This window comes from Grammomys surdaster, unplaced genomic scaffold (assembly GCF_004785775.1).
Source record: "Grammomys surdaster isolate TR1022 unplaced genomic scaffold, NIH_TR_1.0 171, whole genome shotgun sequence".
NCBI lineage: Eukaryota > Metazoa > Chordata > Mammalia > Rodentia > Muridae > Grammomys > Grammomys surdaster.
The window spans coordinates 2,584,535-2,602,809 of record NW_021604619.1 but is presented as its reverse complement, the minus strand read 5'-3'; the positions used below and the strand labels follow the sequence as shown (position 1 = coordinate 2,602,809).

At 42.9% G+C, this 18,275-nt stretch overlaps 2 protein-coding genes across 2 annotated transcripts in view; both read left to right on the top strand.

Moving 5' to 3' along the window:
- Fam135a (family with sequence similarity 135 member A) overlaps positions 1–1,807 on the top strand; it is an 84,572-nt gene extending 82,765 nt beyond the window's left edge. The window contains exon 23 of the mRNA XM_028767238.1: positions 404–1,807. Coding sequence (XP_028623071.1) covers positions 404–609 — 206 coding nt within the window. The 3' untranslated portion in view covers positions 610–1,807. The remainder of the gene's footprint in view (positions 1–403) is intronic.
- Positions 1,808–6,923: 5,116 nt separating this feature from the next.
- Sdhaf4 (succinate dehydrogenase complex assembly factor 4) lies at positions 6,924–16,667 on the top strand. Its single transcript, XM_028767246.1, has 3 exons — positions 6,924–7,001; positions 8,885–9,034; positions 16,251–16,667. The coding sequence occupies exons 1-3, from the start codon at positions 6,947–6,949 to the stop codon at positions 16,358–16,360; spliced, it is 315 nt and encodes a 104-aa protein (XP_028623079.1). The 5' UTR covers positions 6,924–6,946; the 3' UTR covers positions 16,361–16,667.
- The last annotated feature ends 1,608 nt before the right edge of the window (positions 16,668–18,275 follow it).

Sequence of the window (18,275 nt, the reverse complement as noted above, 5' to 3'; positions counted from 1 at the left end):
AAGGTGCTGTGCTTTGTGAAAAAGTCCTCCCTAGACTATGAAGTATCTTATTTTATCCAATGAAAACATTTTCATGGTCAGCTTAATTTATTTGTTTAGCAAATTTGTTTAGCAACTGACTACATTCAAAGAAAACTGTTTGTAAAACAACTTTGTTCTGAGTTTAAAAATTGACCAAAAATAGTGTATAATAAATTTGAACTGACCAAATAAGGTATTATTATTATTATTAATATTTCTATAAATATTCCTTGTTAAACATTCTCAAAATAATAGCTGAAGTACAAATTTGATGATACTTTTCTACTTTATGTGGAAATAATATAAATTTTATAAATTAGAGAAAAGTTGACATAGACTTTTTAAGTTTTGTAAATAATTTTTCTTTGTGTCTATTTCATAGGACAAATCTATTCCGAAATGATCCACAACTTGCTCCGCCCAGTTCTACAAAGCAAAGGCTGTAATTTGGTCCGATACAATGTCATTAATGCACTGCCCAACACGGCTGACTCACTCATCGGGAGAGCTGCACACATAGCTGTTCTTGACTCTGAGATCTTCTTAGAGAAGTTTTTCCTGGTTGCTGCCCTCAAATATTTTCAGTAGGACCGAAGCATCATTAGAGACTTACCAATTACCTCATCAGCAATGATTTAAATAATGTATTATAGTTGTGTAGATGATAAGTTTATGACATATTTATACCTTTTATATGGAAGATAATTTATATCATCCATGTGTAGAGCCTTTTAAACATCAACTTTACTTTCTAGGTAATGTGGCTGTGCAATATTTTTTTAATTTTATCTTTTTACTTTTCTATTTTTCATATATTTTGCTACCTAAGTATTTCAGTGAACCTTGTGCCTGTGTGTATGTCTGATCATTTATTACTGGCTTCCACGATCCTTATTCAGACTATATCACATTAAAGGCTGCCATTGCTAGGGTAGACTAGTATTTTAAATTCTCTAATTTGGGGCTTTTAGTGGACAATAAATTTTACTTTTAACACTTTATTCTGTTTTAACTGGAAGTAAAATAATGGCTGCTAAAATGTATTTTTGAAATCAACTTCTTTAATCCTAAGATTAAATTTACATTTGATCAAACCAGGTGGTTCATACATGCCAATGTTTTAAAGGTTTTCTATAAAATCATATTGTCGCTATTAAACATGTGTCATGCTTATTAAAATATTTTTTACTGGTAATTTCAACATTATTTCTCATATTGACTTTTATTACTGGAACTTTCTTGTTCATTACGAGCTTATACAGAGCTTTGAATGCCTGCTGCCTTGATTTGGTTGGAATTTTGTTAAATTTAGTAATGTTGCTTGGACTTTCTCACAGCAGCTCTGTAACCCTTTTCATAGAGTTCCTTGTATATAATAATTAAATGTTGAAATTTATGAAATACTTTTATGAATTTAGATAATTTTTAGATACTATTAAAATTTATCAGGCTAAAAAACCATGTAAATCGGATATTCAGTTTAACATTGAGAGACGACTAACTGTATGTGTTTGGTGGTACAGATGCAGATGGTTTTGATATATAGAGATATTGAGTCTTTGCAAAAGGTGCTTGTTAGCATTACATTCACTATTTTTCCTCATGTTTTACTTGTGAAAACAGTAATGCACTGAGGGCGAGTGGAAAGGTCTGTTTCCATTCACCGGTTGTTGTGGACAAAGGGTTGTTGAGTCTGTGTTATGTACAATTGGTGCATGTGTATTTTTAGTATCATGTTAATTGCCTCTGGTGTTAATAAATGAGCAGATGCCTTTCTGGAGAGATAGCAATGACATTTGTAATGCTTGCTTGCTCCTGGAGTGCTTAGAGATCAGCAGTGGCCTGGATAACATTCTGTCAATGATGGATCAGTTCCATAGTGGCATAGCCATCTAGCCTCAGGGTGTCATGGGCTAGTGTGTTGTAAGTCTGTGAGCACATCCTGATGCTGCACGGCACCCAGATCTCTTCTGAGAATGTGTTCTCATCATCAAGTGATAAATGGCTGCCTGTGATGTCATCCATAACCAGATATTGTAATCTTTGATATATACCAAGTTCTTAAAAGAGTTTCATCGATGATTTTTTTGATAATTATTTACTTTTTAAAAATTATTCAAGATTTTTATGAACTGAACAAAGCAATAGTTTACCAAATTTGTAGCTGAAAAACATAAGTGCATTCATTATCAACCATATATTTTGCTACATATTTTTTATCTTTGGATAGGTAGGATAGTTGATCTTTTAAATTTAAACATCTTCTGACTTGACAGAGGCCTCATTCATAATAATATAAGTCATTCTTAAGGAAAGCTCCTAGGATCATAGTTAATTGGCTCTTGTTCATTTCCATGTTGTTTTAAGTGATTGTGCTTTAAAATCTAATGCTTAATTTCTTATTTATTAGGAAAGTTTTCATATATCAATTACCTCCATAAAGTGATATTCTGAAAGAGAGGGAACATGATTATCTTACATGGCACAATTGCTCTTAGAGTGAACCTCATCAGTGTATACTGATTCTTGGTTGGAAACAGTGAATAGTTACGATTCACTTACACAGAATAAAAGGATGTATTGGAAGAATAGCAGGTCTGTCAAGGAATGGATAAAAAAGCTAGAGAACAGATTGGAGGACAACAGCCAGAGGAAAATGCTGTTCAAATGTCATCTGACCATGAGAAGAGTGAAGGAAGATGTGTGGACTTGCTGGCAAAGAACCTGTGGAGACTGGCTTTCAAATCCTCCCTCAGGATTCAGAGTCTGCTGGGAATGCCCAGCTGACCGGGGTGATGTTTTGTAGTCATGTGCTACGGTCATGGAAGACAGCAAATATATCTCACCCTGAGTTTCCAAAGTAGGAAATGGGCAAATCTAAAAAGAATCATGCTTCTCATCTCACTTTTTAACGCCTAGAATTTCTATAGGTACTGCATGAGTGGTGTGGTCCAAGGAAGGTGTTTAAATTTGCAAAGCAGGTTGATCCTGAGTCCTAGCATAAACTGACCTCTCTGTAGATGTAGGATCTTGGACAAATTCTTTGATTTAAGACAGTCATTTAGACCTCATCTCTAAGAAAAGACAGAATGATACCAATTGCATACCAAACCCAGATCAGTTAAGCATGTAAAGTGTATCCTCACTTGATCTCTGCTATTCACTTTGGGTATCATTTGCTTCTTTAGTGATCAGTCTAACAGTTAGGTTCAGAACCATCACTTCTATATACAATAACAGTGTCTTAGTTACTGTTCTTGTGCTTTGACAAGATATCATGGCCAAAATATTACTTAAAAAAGAAAACATTTACTTGGGAACTTGCTTAACAGTTTGGGTTAGCTAGTCTGTGATCATCATGGCAGGAAGCAGACAGGCCTGGTGCTGAATCTGGCACGAGCTTTTGAATCAGAGCCCACCCCCAGTAACACCTCCTTTGGCAAGACCACACATCCAAATCCTTCCCAAAACGGCTCTACCACCTAGGGACTAGACATTAAGATATACAAGCCTATGGGTGGGGCCATTCTCATTCAAACCACCATGTTTCACTCACTGACCCCTGTAGGCTTTTAGCCATATAATGAAAAAAGTATTCTGTTCAACTTTAAAAGTCTTTCAGTTTTAATACTGTTTCAAAATCAATGTCTCCTGAGTCTCAAGGAAATCTCTTAACCGCCATATAAAAGCAAAAAGCAAATCATACTCCAGCATACAGTGGCACACAGTATGCATTCCCATTCTACAGAGGACAAGATGGACAGTAAAGAGGCAGAGCACACTCCATATCATATATTCCTATGGCAAAAGACTTAGATGACTCCTCTTCCCCTCCATCCTTGCTGACTGTAATATATGCTCTTGGGCTGATTCTACAGCTTTCTTGACAGGTATTCCACAGCTCTGGGATCTCCAAGGCAATCCAGGCTTCGCCCTCACAGCTTCCCCAGATGGCTGGTCTCTGGTACCTCCATACCCAGACTCCCCTGCTACAAGCCTAGCATTTTAATTGTGGAGGAAGATACCATAATCTGTTTTCTGTATCCTCTAGATGCCAATACCAGAACCACAGGACCCAAATTGCCAAGTTCTGCTGTTTAGGGCTGGAACCTGGCCCCTCCCTAAATTATATTTGCAAAAACTTTTCATTGATGATTTTCTTTGTTGCTTAAACTTTGCTTTTGTTCCTTTTCACAAGTTGGGAGCTTGCTGGGTGAGATGCAAAGGTGTTTCTTTTATTCCATTTTGAATCAGGGCTTTTAGGTTTTTTATCTGCATGAGTACAGGGCTTGGCTCCAACATGACATTTCTTGGTGCTTTATTGCTCCTCAGACTCAAAAATAACATTTATTTTATTTCTCTTTACATCCTGATCCACGTCCTGAGCTTGGCATTGGCTTTTGAAATCTCAAGGCCACTCCCAGTGACAACCTCTTTCGAAAAAGCTACCCCTCCTAATCCCTCCCAAAACAGTCCACTAACTTGGTACTGGTTCCCAAACCCAACCTCTAGAACTGTCCATCATCCTGTAAGGCCAGTATCAGGAAGATGGAATAATTGATAAGATCGGTGGATCCTCCGATAGCAGTCCCCTGATTTACATCCATAGGGAAAAGTTCTTTTGATAATGTTGTGTGGGACACTTTATACAGTACAAAGCGTCCATTAAGACCACAGATGAACTGTATGAAATGAGAGATAAATCAAGAAAACAGTTTGTTATGAAATATAATGCAGTAAAGGCGTACCTGGTGGGCACATGCCAAAGTGTGTGCCTGAGAATTTATACCATACAACAGATCTTCTATAAAGGGGGTTTATTTAGAGTAAAGGAGGGGATTGAGGACCTGGTAGAGGCAGAAGAGTAGATGTGTAGACAGGCAGACATTGTAGGAGCAGAGCCATGAGGGCAGAGAAGAGGATGGGGTGCAGAGAAGGACAAAGGTGGAAGAGAACAGAGAACAGAGAGCTGGGAACCTGGTAGCAGCAGGTGAAGACAAGTTCTTGCTAGGTCCCTGGGAGGAGTCTAGTGGAATCTCCTGTAAACTAACATAGTTCAAACATAACTATTTAAGAGCAAATTGCTGCCTTCTTCATAACTGGATAATCAAATAGATTCTCTTGAAGTCAGACTTGTCTCCCAGGCTGCTTAATACTATAGTACAGGTTGGAGGCTGGTGAGATGGCTCAGCAGTTAGGAGTTCCGGCTGCTCTTCCAGGGGACCTTAGTTCCATTCCTAGTAACCACATGGTGGCTCAGGACTGTCTATAAAGGGATTTGATGCCCTCTTCTGGCATGCAGATGTACATGTAGACAGCACTCCTACATTAATAAAAAACCAACCACCACCACCAACAACAAAAAACCACTCCAGTGAAGAAAGGCACAGGTCAAGTCAGTCATTAGAATTGCTAAGTAGTGGTGCTAGCCTGTCAGTCAGTCCTAGGAGGAGAAAGACAGTTACATGTACATAGGTGTCTTTCTTCTTACCACTATGGCTATTGTATTAGTGGATCCACTGAGTTGCACAGCTGTGCTAAGAAGAAGGCGCGGTGATCAAGCTGTTCTTGGTAGTCAGCACTTTTGACTGCAAGACAGGGATTTAATAGATTACTCAACTAACCAGCTATGGGTTTGTTTTGTTTTCTAGTAATGGGGAAAACTTTTAATTGTCATATTTAAAAGGCTTTAAGCTCAATATTTTTAAGATTTATTTTTGCCGGGCAGTGGTGGCACACGCCTTTAATCCCAGCACTTGGGAGGCAGAGGCAGGCGGATTTCTGAGTTCAAGACCAGCCTGGTTTACAGAGTGAGTTCCAGGACAGCCAGGGATACACAGAGAAACCCTGTCTCGGAAAAAAACTAAAAAAAAAAAAAAAAAAAAACTAAACAATTATTTGTATTTTATATGAGTGTTTTGCTGGCATGGCATATGTATGTTTGCAATGTTTATATGTTTGTATGCATGCTTGCACGTTTGCATGTCATGTGCATGCCTAGTGCCAACAAAATCCAGAAGAATGTGTCAGACATTCAGGAACTGGAGTTAGAAACTTACTAGTTGCCATGTGGATGCTAGGAAGAGAACACAGGTCCTCTGAAAGAGAAGCCATCTCTCCAGCCCCGCAGTGTTTTTAAATCATTTCTAACAGATCCCTGTCATGGAATAGTCTCAATAATCAATCCACATGACTGAATATTTTGAACTTACTAAAAATTTGTTTTCAAACTGTGGGGATCTTGAATGTTTTATGTTTGGTATTTTAACTACAGGTTTATGGAGCAATTCTTTGGCACGCCTATGAAATCTGCCAAACTTTTTTTTTTTTTAAAGATTTATTTATTTTATTTGAGTACACTGTCGCTTTCTTCAGACACACCAGTAGAGGTCATCAGATCTCATTATAGATGGTTGTGAGCCACCATGTGGTTGCTGGGAATTGAACTCAGGACCTCTGGAAGAGCAGTCAGTGCTCTTAACCACTGAGCCATCTCTCCAGCCCCTGCCAAACTTTTAAAAGTCATTAGTATTTAGTGAACACACACACGGTATTAATACATGTCCGTAATGATCAAATTAGGGTGATTCAAAGTTTCCATCTGTGTTGGACTTTGAACTTCCCTCCTTTAATCCTCCAGGCACCATACAGTAGGGTGGTGCTGGCTTTCGGTTTTGTCTTTTAAGTCCATCTGAATAGCTAAAAGCGTTCCCCAGGTACTGTGCAGGACCAAGGTTGAGGACTGGCCATTGCAGGATTACCCGAGGCAGTTGAGCAGATGAGCAGGGTGGCCAGGGACACAGCGAAGCTCCGCCCTACTCTGCCCTCATTGACGCTTGCGCAGACGGCGCGGGTTCCCTGTGTGGAGCGGCGCTAGCCCCGCCCACCTGGGTGCGCGTGCGCAGACGCTGTGGGAGCCGGCGCTATGGTTTCTACGGTGCTTTCCGTGTCACGGGCGGCTCTGGTATGGAGAGTAACAAGTAAGGCAATCCGCCCGGGGTCCCGAGAGTTGGGGGCCTGCGGGGGAAACCGAGTTCCGAGAGTGCAGGCGCGGAGACCCGGCCGCGATGGCTGCAGAAGCATTCGCGGTGCTTGGCGGGTGGTTTTCGAGAAGCGCCTCGCTCTTAGATGCGGCTAGAGAAGTATGGAAGAGATTAGTGTCATTAATTTACTTGTTTGTTTACATCAAGAATAATTTGTACCAGGGCAGGGGGCGCATGCCTATAGACCCAGCACTAGGCTGGCAGAGGCATGAGGATCTCTGAGTTCAAGGTCAGCCTGGTCCAAATGTTCGGGAAGTGCAAAACGTAGTGCGAAGAACATAAAATTAAAATTGCACAAAGCCAAGAACTGTTAGAAGAGATGCCCTCGTCTTTCTGTAGAAACTAACGTTTTCAAAACTGTTGCATTTTTTCCTCAATATATCTCTCAATTATCATCCCAAAGAGCACGCAGAATGCAAGTTTAATTGATGATAACCCTGAGAAGTTATGTAAACTGAAGACAAAACTACTGCTTTCATAACAAGTGGCCTGATTTTTATTTTACTTTTTAGTGAATTTCCCTTCAAATACTTAATACCTGTTGTCTGTTAAAATCTTAAATAATCTGTGAAAATTATAGAAACCGAAAGGCTCGCTCCAAATCCTTATTACTGTTTATCCAGCATTCCACTGTTTTTAAACACTGTTTTTAAAAGAAACATTAATGAACCCGTTTTCCAATGTGATAGACCATTTCCATGAAGTGCCTGTATGCTGTTTTCTTCATGGTGATGATTTGATGCTGTTTGTGTTCATTGCTTTTTGTAACCACTCATAATTCAAGATCGCCCCACACTGAAATGTGAAGTCTTACCTTTCATCCATGTGTGATACGTTCTCATTCTCCTTGTGGATACTTGGACAATTGTAAAAACATCAGTATAGGCTGCTACACCTGCTGGTGTGTTTCCCCAGGCCACAGCACAAGATGTGAGTCCCTAATGGATGCTGTTTTATTGATTCTGCTGTCAGGGTTGGGGCAAACCTGGTGTTTCCTTAATCAAGGAATTGAAAAAAAAATCCCACACTAATTGTAAAGTATCGAGGACACTTTATTTAAATCCTTGCACTGCAGGAGATCAGTAGGCCACAATCCAGAAGGCCTGAATTGGTTGCCTCTGGTCTTTTATAAAGTCTACAGGAAGAGAAGTATGGTCAGTAAGGTGCATAGCTTGGGCGGTTCTCGTTTTGATTGATATTCTAGGCAGCTTTATTATTTTCTGTGTATGTTCCTTCTCATAATGCATCTGACTTCAATCATACACTTGCCAAAATAGGCAGAAGATGGTAAATAAAAGATTTTCCTTTAAAAAACAATACACTTTTTTGGCTTAGTTTATATTACTGAGTAAACACCCAAACCCAGTGTAGACCAGATGTGCCTTTCTGGCCCTGTATTAGAACATGAGGAGAGTACAACTGAATAGAATCTGTCTATGTTTGTTGTTAATGAGAAAGGAGAAAAATCCAATTGTTTGAAGAGGGACATACATGCATCCTGGTGTTTTGGGGTGTCTTATGTCGCTAAGAGGTTGTTAGGTGCATCTCTTGGAAAGAGGTGTGTGTGCAAGTATATACAAGTAAGGAAACTAAGCTGCCAAGTACATTATTAGAAGAAGACCCTGTGCATAGTCCAAAACAGGTGGAGTCCGAGGTTACTAAACTATCCCCTATGCTTGCCTGTCTGGTTACTTTATAGCTCTTCTTGTAAACTTGTAACACTGGTTGTCTCCCAGAAAGGGAAATATCCTACCCATGTAGAGTGTAGGTGCGCAGAGAAGAATTTTTGCTGTATGCCTTTGTCCTTCTTTCTCCATTAGGATCATCTCTTCTGAATCATTCTTTGATGAAGATGAGTTATCAAGAAGGAAAGCCTGAGCCTGCGAAGCAAGCCCTTAAGAAGTCAAAGCTGCCAGTCGGTCGTTTTGACTCACTGGAGGACTCGTCCGAGGAGAGAGACCCACTGCAGAGTGAGTAGTGGCTAGTAAACCGCTGTCAGTGCTTAGCTTGGCAAGGTCAATGTTCGTTACTGGAAAAGGTAAAAGAAGCAAACTGTGCTCATAATTGTTATTAACAGTTATAAAGGATATTTAGTGAGTAAAAATACCATACGGAATATCTGTATGAATGGTTGTTACTTCTTTAAAAAAAATTTTAGATTGGTGAGATGCCACAGTGCATGAAGTACTTACAGGACATTCCATGAGAGCGAGAGAGTTCAGATCCTGTCACCCTTGTGCTGGCGGCTAGGACAACCCACTGTAATTTCATACTCAGAAGATACAGGGGATTCCTGGGGCAAGTTGGCTACCTAGACTAGCTAAATTGACCACCTCTGGGCTCAAATGAGAGACCTTGCTTCAATGTCTAAGGTCGAGAACAGTGAAGGAGACACCTGAAGTCAGTCTCTGATCTCAGCATGCACATATGCATACAAGCACATGGGTGCACACACACAAGAGCACACATTCATCAAACATGCATACACATGTACGTACACATGTCCACACATAACCTCCCAAAAATTGTCCTTCTAGAGCTAGAAATGGTGGCACATGTCTGCAATACCAGCGCTCAGGAAGCAGATGCCAGAGAATCAGGAATGTGAGGCCAGCCCCGGCAACACACTGACTGTCTCAAAGAAAGGGCTTCTAAGTTTTTTGTACTGACTTGGTTTGGGGTGGAGGAGGGGTTGCTTATTTTGTTTATTTTTACTATACTTTTATTATTCAAAAGGTAAAGCATTTAAGATGAGCTCTTCTTTGATACAAATAACAAACCTGCATTCGTTGAGAAAACTTTCAGCTGTTAAGAAAACGAATCAGCGGCAGTAGGATCATCATGAATGTACAGGGTAAAGCCGAGGCACTAGGGTACAATTCAGAAGCTAGGCCTCAGAAAATGACAGGGAACTGCAAATCCAAGGGAAGACATCTCTCATTCTCTTAACTCTAATAACCTTCCTTCATACCCGGTCATCTGTCTGCTGGACAGAAAGGAGCATTTCTTAGCTACTGTCAGTCCAGGACAGCCACACTGGGACGCCTCTCACTTCTGATTGTAAGCTCCTCCCCCAGGAGAAAGCCTGTAAGCAAGCTCGGCTCAGATATCCACAGCTGAATCCTTCAGAGTGACCATTTAGATGGGAAATACTTGAACACTGTTGTTCTCACTGTAACATTGTAGCTAAGGACAGAGGCGGGGTAGTTTTTAACAAATAGTTTTGCAGGGCAGAGTTCATGCATACCTTTAATCCCAGCACTCAGGAGGCAGCACTCACGGTGAATCTCTTAAATTCAAGGCCAACCTGGTCTACACAGCAAGTTCCAGGCCAGGCAGGGCTACACTGTCTCAAACAAAACAAAAGTAAACAAACAAAAACAACAAAATAAAGAGCTTTTTAAAGTGTAGTACTAGACTAAACATAATTCATCATCGTTGTTTTTCTTTTTTTTATTTTTATGACTTTAATTATGCATATATGTACATGCACATCTCTTTCTGTGTGGGTATGTGCATGTAGCTAGAACCATGGGATTCCCTGGAGCTGGAGTCAAAATAGTCATGAGTCACCTGCATCGATGCTAGGAAGCAGATTATGGTTCTCCCAGCCATTGCTCCAGCCCTGTTGTTCTTTGATTGTGTTGGGTGGCTTTTCATGAGGAGACATTTTAAGAACTCAGTCCACCTCAGACAGAGCACCTATCATTGATAGATCAATGAAATGCTTCTGTGTAATTGACATGTCCATGAATGGTTTGGGATTGGCGGGAGAAGCATGGGAAAGGAGTGTAGCGGTTGCTTTCTCTTATGGCTAGAAAGTAATTCTTGACAAAAGCCACTAAAGGAAGTAAGGGTGTGTTTAGGCTCACAGTTTAAGAAAGGGTGCAGCCTGTGGTGATGAAAGACGTGGTGGCGGGAGCGTGAGTTGACAGTCACATTGCATCTGTTGTCAGGAAACAGAGAGGCAAATACTGGTGCACAGCTTTTTCGTTCCTCAAGATCTCAGTCATGGTTTGGGGTGGAAATCTAGGGTGGATCTCTCCTTCTCTCCAAAAGCTCACTCCCCAGTGGAAACACCCAGCGATGTGTCCCCTGGGCCACTTTACATCTTGTCAAGTTGACAGTCAAGATTAACTGTCCCACGAGGCTGGCTTACAGAAATAGGAGCACATGAAAAGCAGGAAAGAGGTTCATTTTTGGCTTACAATCTGAGATTCTAAAAGCCTAGTGCTGGCATCCAGGCATCAAGTCTTACCCGTCAGAGAGAGGTCAGGAGATGGGACTGCCTGTGCAGACAAGAGGCAGTATGTATCCGTATATGCACATCTTTGTTTGTTAGTGCCGGGTGATCACATTCAAACCAGCGTTCCTTGGAAAATGGCAAACACTCAGTGCCAGTAGACAACCTTTCAGCCTTCCTTGAACAGTCAACAACCTTAAGCAGTGCCACCCACTGCTTCTGGAAATTTCCAGTTCAGTTTCTCATCTTCTCCACTGCTTCTGCTGTTTCTTCTGGGGCTGTTTGCAAACTCGTTTGTCTTGAGCCAACACCTGAATGTGGGTTTTGCAAGGCCTCCGTCCACATCTGCCCTAAGCATTTCTCAGAAGATCCCGCGTCTTCCTCAGACGACTTTACATATCTCCTATGTGCTTCTCGGTTGTCCTGTCCGATGTGTGCATGTTCTGAACATCTCAAAATGACTGCTTCTAAAATTAAATGTACCCTGTGCCTGTTTTCACCCTGCCTTTATTCCTCCGCCAGCCTGTTTCCCTCTGTTCTCTCCAGTAGATTCGATTCTCCAGTTCATAGAAGCCTAACATCCAGGGTCAGTCATTAGTGCCCCGCTGTTTCCTGTAGCCAGTTAGAAGGCAAATCTCTTTGATTCTCCCTTAACTCTCCTCAAACTCCTTCCCCATAGAGCCCCAAAACAAGCTATATCTAACTTGTTTCCTTCAAGTCTTGGTTTCCTACTAAGGAAAAATTTTAGGCTGTCCTGTTCTAAAGTGCATGTATGTGTCACTCCTGAGATGATAAAGGAGCCAGGCGTGATGGCTCACACATGGAATCAGGCACCCAGAAGGCTGCCGGTATGGTATAGTGATTGTTGGATCAACATAGGATACATTACCAGACTCTGTCTCATGATAAAAAATAATAATAATAATAATGTAAATAGAAGATGAGATACACCGGGCGGTGGTGGCGCACGCCTTTAATCCCAGCACTTGGGAGGCAGAGGCAGGCGGATTTCTGAGTTCGAGGCCAGCCTGGTCTACAGAGTAAGTTCCAGGACAGCCAGGACTATACAGAGAAACCCTGTCTTGAAAAAAAAAAAAAAAAAAAGGAAAGTATGGCCGTTCAGAGAGACCACAGAACATGGCACATGCCAGACATGGCTAATTGGCCTATTTGGCCTCAGCATAAAGTATAAGCGGTAAATAATAGAATGTCAGACTTTTTTATGTCAAATCTGAGGGTAGGGGCCGGCAAGATATCTCAGTGGATAAAGATACTTAACTTCCTACAAAGCCTCAAAAATTCAGTCCCAGGGACTCCACTGTAGAAGAGAACTAGTTCCTGAATATCATCCTCTGACCTCCACGCTCATACCCTAGCACACATGTACGCACACACGCAAACCACAACGCGCATATACACAAGCATAGGCAATCAATATAATTAAAACCCTTTCAATCCGGGCACGGTCGGTGAGGAAAGTGCTGAGGCTTTGGAGGTGGGGGTGAGTCACTGGAAGAGGCCCGGCCACCTTCCAAGCACATACATGACATCATGGCACAGGCCTCTGATGCAAACGTAACGAAGATGGAAACAGAGTCACAAGTTGAAGGCTTGCAGTCTGGGCTACGTGACATCCTGCCTCAGGGAGGAAAGAAAGACTTCTTGGTGAATTGTTTGTTTATTTTGGTTAGAGTCTCCCTGGCTAGCTGACCGGGAGCTTCCCTGTAGAGACCAGGCTGGCCTCCAGCTCACAGAGATCCTCCCGACTCTGCCTCCCAAGTACTCAGATTAAAGACATGCACCATCATGTGGTGGTGACATTTTTAAAAATATGTTGGGCTGGGGATTATTTAACCATTTTTATTAAAATGAGATTTACGTATGCAGGTCCATGAGTTTTCCCAGATGTTTACAGTCATGTAAACAGCATGAGGTTAACATGACAGGGTGATCTTTTGTGTCTTTTCAATCAACCTTATCCCTGCCTCTTCCTACACCCATTGATCTGTCCCCAACCCCTGTCGCTTTGCTCTTCGTAGGATTAGATAAATGAGAGAATATATGGTCTTTCGTGTCTGACGCCTTTCACTCAGTCTACTGTGCAAGAGGGCCTGCTTTAGAAAGATGCTTTATCTTCTGTGTGCTAGAGATGTAAGACGTAGAAAACAGGTGGATTAGCAAGTTACGAGAGCAGGCAGCTGGTAGTAGAAGAAGGAAAATTCGGGAAACTTGTGGGTATGACAAGCACAGAAATGAAACCACTGCAGAGATGAGAAAAGAGAAGAGTGTGCCCACAGCAGAGAGAACTCAAGTACGGGAGAGTCAAAGAAGAAACATTCCGGGCATAAGAAAGTCCAGTGGCAGTCAAAGTGACGTGACCCTCCATTGCCTTAGTGTGCGATGGTCCCTGGTGTGGATGTTGATGAAGAGTGGGGCTGGGGGAGCGGTGGATGAAGCTATAATCCTGATAGTCATCTTTGGGGCAAGGTAGAAAAGTCTGAGTTGCTACACACACTAGAGGCAAGCATTGGGCAGACACGTGGTGTGAGATCCAGCAGAAGAGAAGCCGTCAAGGTTTGGTGATAGAGGTCAGCAATGAGAAGGGGCATCACAGTGCGTGCGTGCGTGCGTGCATGCGTGCGTGCGTGCATGCGTGCGTGCGTGCATGCGTGCGTGCGTGCGTGCGTGCGTGCGTGCGTGCATGCGTGCGTGCGTGCATGCGTGCATGCGTGCATGCGTGCGTGCGTGCATGCGTGCATGCGTGCGTGCGTGCATGCGTGCATGCGTGCATGCGTGCATGCGTGCATGCGTGTGTGCATGTAGTAAGGGTCTCATAGTCTAGACTAACCTGGTATTACTAGGCTCAAGAATTTCTCCCGTCTTCATTTCCTGAATAGCCAGGGCTGCAAGCACACACTAAACCCAGCTCAGCTTAGCCTTTTTTTTTTTCTCCCAGTGCTGTTAAAGCCCTGACCCCCAAATGTGAGGCCATTTGGAGATAATTAGGTTCAGATCATATGGGTGAGGACTTTGTGGTGAGACCAGTGCCCTTCTGAGAGATACTGGAAACCTCACTGCCTCCCTCCTTCCCTGAGATGACCCAGAAAGAAAGGACAATCCACAGGTCAGGAAGAGGTCTCTCACAGGCTATGTATCTTGCCTCAGCATTCCCGGCTATCACACTCAGAGAGCCCCAGGAATGGGGGATACAGACAAGCTTCCACTACAGGGGTTCATAGGGACATCACAGATGATCTCCAGAAAACAGAACAATGCCAAGGGCAGGGAAACTTAGTCGCGGTGCAGCAAAAATGCACAAAACCTTTGGAAAGTTTCAAGGTGAGATTCGGTATCTTCTTTGGTGTGTCTGCAGAGGGGCTGCATAGTTTAGGGGGAGTGATCTTTTAGTTTTCCAAAAATATACCACTTAAGATCAGAGGCTGGTTTTTCATCTGTTCTTTCTGCACACAAAGCAATATGGCGTGTGGGTTGCCTTCAGGCTGGGTCTCAGCATTCAGTCTCTGTGACACTGAACGACTTTGTACACCCGTGTCACGGGGACAGTATTGTTTCCTGTCTCATGGGGTTATTTCATGGAGTGAGTGACTTACTGTGTCTAAAGACCTGAGAACTGAAAGCCCAGAATCAGGTTGTAACAGAAGAGATTGTTTGACCCCAGCATTTAACACCAACCTGGCCAGTATTAGTGACTTCTAATGCCAGACAGTAATAATACCAAATTGACTGATTAATCAAAATTTAAAAATCCTTGCCTGGGTTTGGTGGCAAATGCCAGCACTTGTGAGGCAGAGGCAGGCAGATCTCTGTGAGTTAAAAGCCAGCCCAGTCTATGGAGTGAGTTCCAGAACACCCAGGTCCATACAGAGAAACCCTGTCTCAAAAAAGAAAAAAAAAATGTTTCTCAGGCTCCCACTCTGGAATTGAACCCTAATTCCCCACCGTTTGGGAGGGCTTCCAGGTTCCTCCACTTCTGGCTCCCTCAGACTCAATGACCCCTCCCACCACCACAGCTCCCAAGCCTGTGGTTGGGGGCGGGAGGGGGGTAGTGTGGAGAGCCCCCTCTGGGTGCCCATGGGGCCTGCTTTCTGCAGACTGCCCGTGTCAGGTGTGGGGTCCCGTGTCATTCATGCTGTCTTCCCACTCCGACCCTGTTTTTAAAAAAAGAAAGAGAAAAGAAGAGAAAAGAAAAGAAAAAGAAAAAAACTAAAATTCTCAGAATTTGGCTGGCCTTACAGTGAGGACTTCCATCAGGAACATGCAGTGCATGCCTGCGTCCGTGCCTGCATACAAGCATGTGTGAAAACAAGCATTCTATTACTGAGCTGTATCCCCAGTCCATGAACACACAGTGTTAGGACCAATGATTTTATCTTATATTTCTAAAACCATCTGCTGAAGCCAAAATCCCGTTAAGCAGCAGGGATGCTCACAGATAGAATCTGTCAATACCAGTACACACTTGTCACTAGGCACGACACTTTACATGTCCCTGTTCTGTTCAACACTGTAAGGCAAGTGAGATCCCCACCCCACCCCCCAACACACACATCTTATTGGAAAGAAAACGAAGATGCTGATCTTGTTTCTAAACCTTCCAAGTTCAGTGAAGCTGCAGTCTGTTCTCGATCTTTCCCTCCCGTTGGGTCCAGCACCACTTAGGAAGCTACTCTCTAGTAGTTTCTAGACTTGAAAGCATGCCAAGAATTGGGGGTCATTAGTGTTAGTGGTAAAGATGATTGAATGTGAAAAATGCGTTTCTCAAGTTCTGGGGGCAGACAGGGAGGAGGCACATTACGGTTCCTTGAAAGACTGTGATAACCCAGGCACTCACACTTCACTTATACAGTCCTGTCCTCAAAACTGACCGCGTCGTCTCCTTCCAGCTCTGCTGACTGCCTTCTTCATATTTCTGTCTTCCTTAGAGTTTCCAGATGATGTTAATCCAGTTACCAAGGAAAAAGGTGGACCCAGGGGCCCAGAGCCTACGCGCTATGGAGACTGGGAACGGAAAGGACGCTGTATTGACTTTTGAGTCTTGCAATCTCTCGATGGTAGAGTCACTTCCTGATTTGTTTTCTTCACGTGGTTTTCTTTTCCTATATCCTGTAAGCGTGTGATTTCCAGCGTGTGTCTTAAAATGCATGTGATAGCCTTGAGGAGCAGACGCTGCTATAGATCAAGGACGCAGAAACGCTTTTCCATTAGTGTGTTCACTTCAGCCTAAGTGTGTCGGGGCAGAGGGCCAGTGACGAGAGCTGCGAGCCTTTGCTATGGTTGTTTGTAATTGATTTAATCAGTTGCTTATAAAATATACATGTAAATAAATACCTTTTGAAGATTTTCTTTAGATTTATTATCTTATTTTTATAAGCATGAGTGGGTTTTTTTTTTCTGTATGTAAGTATGTGCTTGGAGCCCCTGAAAACCAGAAGAGGGCATCATTCCCCGCCCCCCCCCCCCGGAACTGGAGTTGTGGGTTGTTGTGAGCCACCATCTGGTTGCTAGGGTCTGAACCCAGGACTTCTGCAAGAGCAACAAGTGCTCCAACCCTCTGTGCCATCTTTCCCTCTCCCAAGAGCTGGTATTGTTATTTTTTAACTATGTTTACATACGTATGTCTGTATATGTGCACATGTGAGTGCAGTTCCCCTCACAGCCAGAAGAGGGTGTCAGATTTTTCTGGGGCTGGATTTACAGGCTGGTGTGAGTCTCTTGCACTGGGTTGCCAGGAACCAATCAAGTAGCTTTTACACAATTGTTGCTATGACTAGGTGTGCTGGTTAGTTTGGGTCAACTTTACGTAAGCTAGAGTCATCTTGGAAGAAGGACCCTCAGTTAAGAAAATGCTTCTGTCAGACTGGCCTGTAGGCAAGTCTGTGGAACACTTTCTTGATTAATGACTGATGAGGGAAGGCCCAGCCTACTGTGGGCAGTGCCACCATTGGGCAAGTGGTCCTGGATTGTATACAGAAGCAAGTTGAATTAGCCATAGGGAGAAAGCCACTAAACGGCTTTCCTCTGCTTCAGTTCCTGCCTCCAGGAACTGCCTTTACTTCTGCCTTGATTTTTTTCCCTTTGGGACAGACTTTTACATCTACATAATCTGTGAGATGGAATAAACCCTTTCCTCCCCAAATGGCTTCTAGTAAGTGTTTTAGTAAAGCAACAGGAGCCAAATTAGGACACTAGAATAGTAGCTTTTAAGAATTGTGTGTGCGCCAGGCAGTGGTGGCACACGCCTTTAATCCCAGCACTTGGGAGGCAGAGACAGGTGGATTTCTGAGTTCGAGGCCAGCCTGGTCTACAGAGTGAGTTCCAGGACAGCCAGGGCTACACAGAGAAACCCTGTCTCAAAAAAAAAAAAAAAAAAAGAATTGTGTGTGCACACATATGTGTAAGAAGGAAAGTATGTATGTGGGCATATGTATGGAGGTCAGAGGACAACTGTGGAGGTTAGTTCTCTCCCTCCAGCATAGGTTCCAGGAATGAAGAGCTGAGGTCGTCAAGCCTGTGTGGTGAGCCTTCTGCCCAGTAAGCCACCTCCCAGGCCTGATAGTGACTTTTAAAATGTAGGTTAAATAGTACAGTAGAATTCGTGAAGGCCACCATAATGATACAGAATACTTAATTTGGAGCTAAATGAGCTAAATCCAGTCCTGGCCCCACTCCTTGATGTCCATGTAATCCTGAACATGTTATTAAACGTCCTTGTACGTCTGTGTCCTTTTGTGTAAACAGGCGAAGATAGCGGTAGACGGGACAGTTGAGTAGATTAAATAAATGAATCCATGCACATTAGAGTTCCTGAGAAACAAAACCACAGGGGGAGAGGGCTGTTTGCATGTGCGTGTGTGTGTGTGTGTGTGTCTGTCTGTGTGTATGTGTGTCTGTGTGTATGTGTGTATGTCTGTGTGTGTGTGTGTCTGTGTGTGTATGTGTGTGTGTGT

Bases quoted from the DNA above. Each gene is read 5' to 3' on its own strand.
- Sdhaf4 (XM_028767246.1), top strand. From the start codon at position 6,947: ATGGTTTCTACGGTGCTTTCCGTGTCACGGGCGGCTCTGGTATGGAGA. The intron at 7,002-8,884 runs GTAAGGCAATCC...TTTCTCCATTAG, and splicing joins TCTGGTATGGAGAGTAACAA to GATCATCTCTTCTGAATCAT. The intron at 9,035-16,250 runs GTGAGTAGTGGC...TGTCTTCCTTAG, and splicing joins GGAGAGAGACCCACTGCAGA to AGTTTCCAGATGATGTTAAT.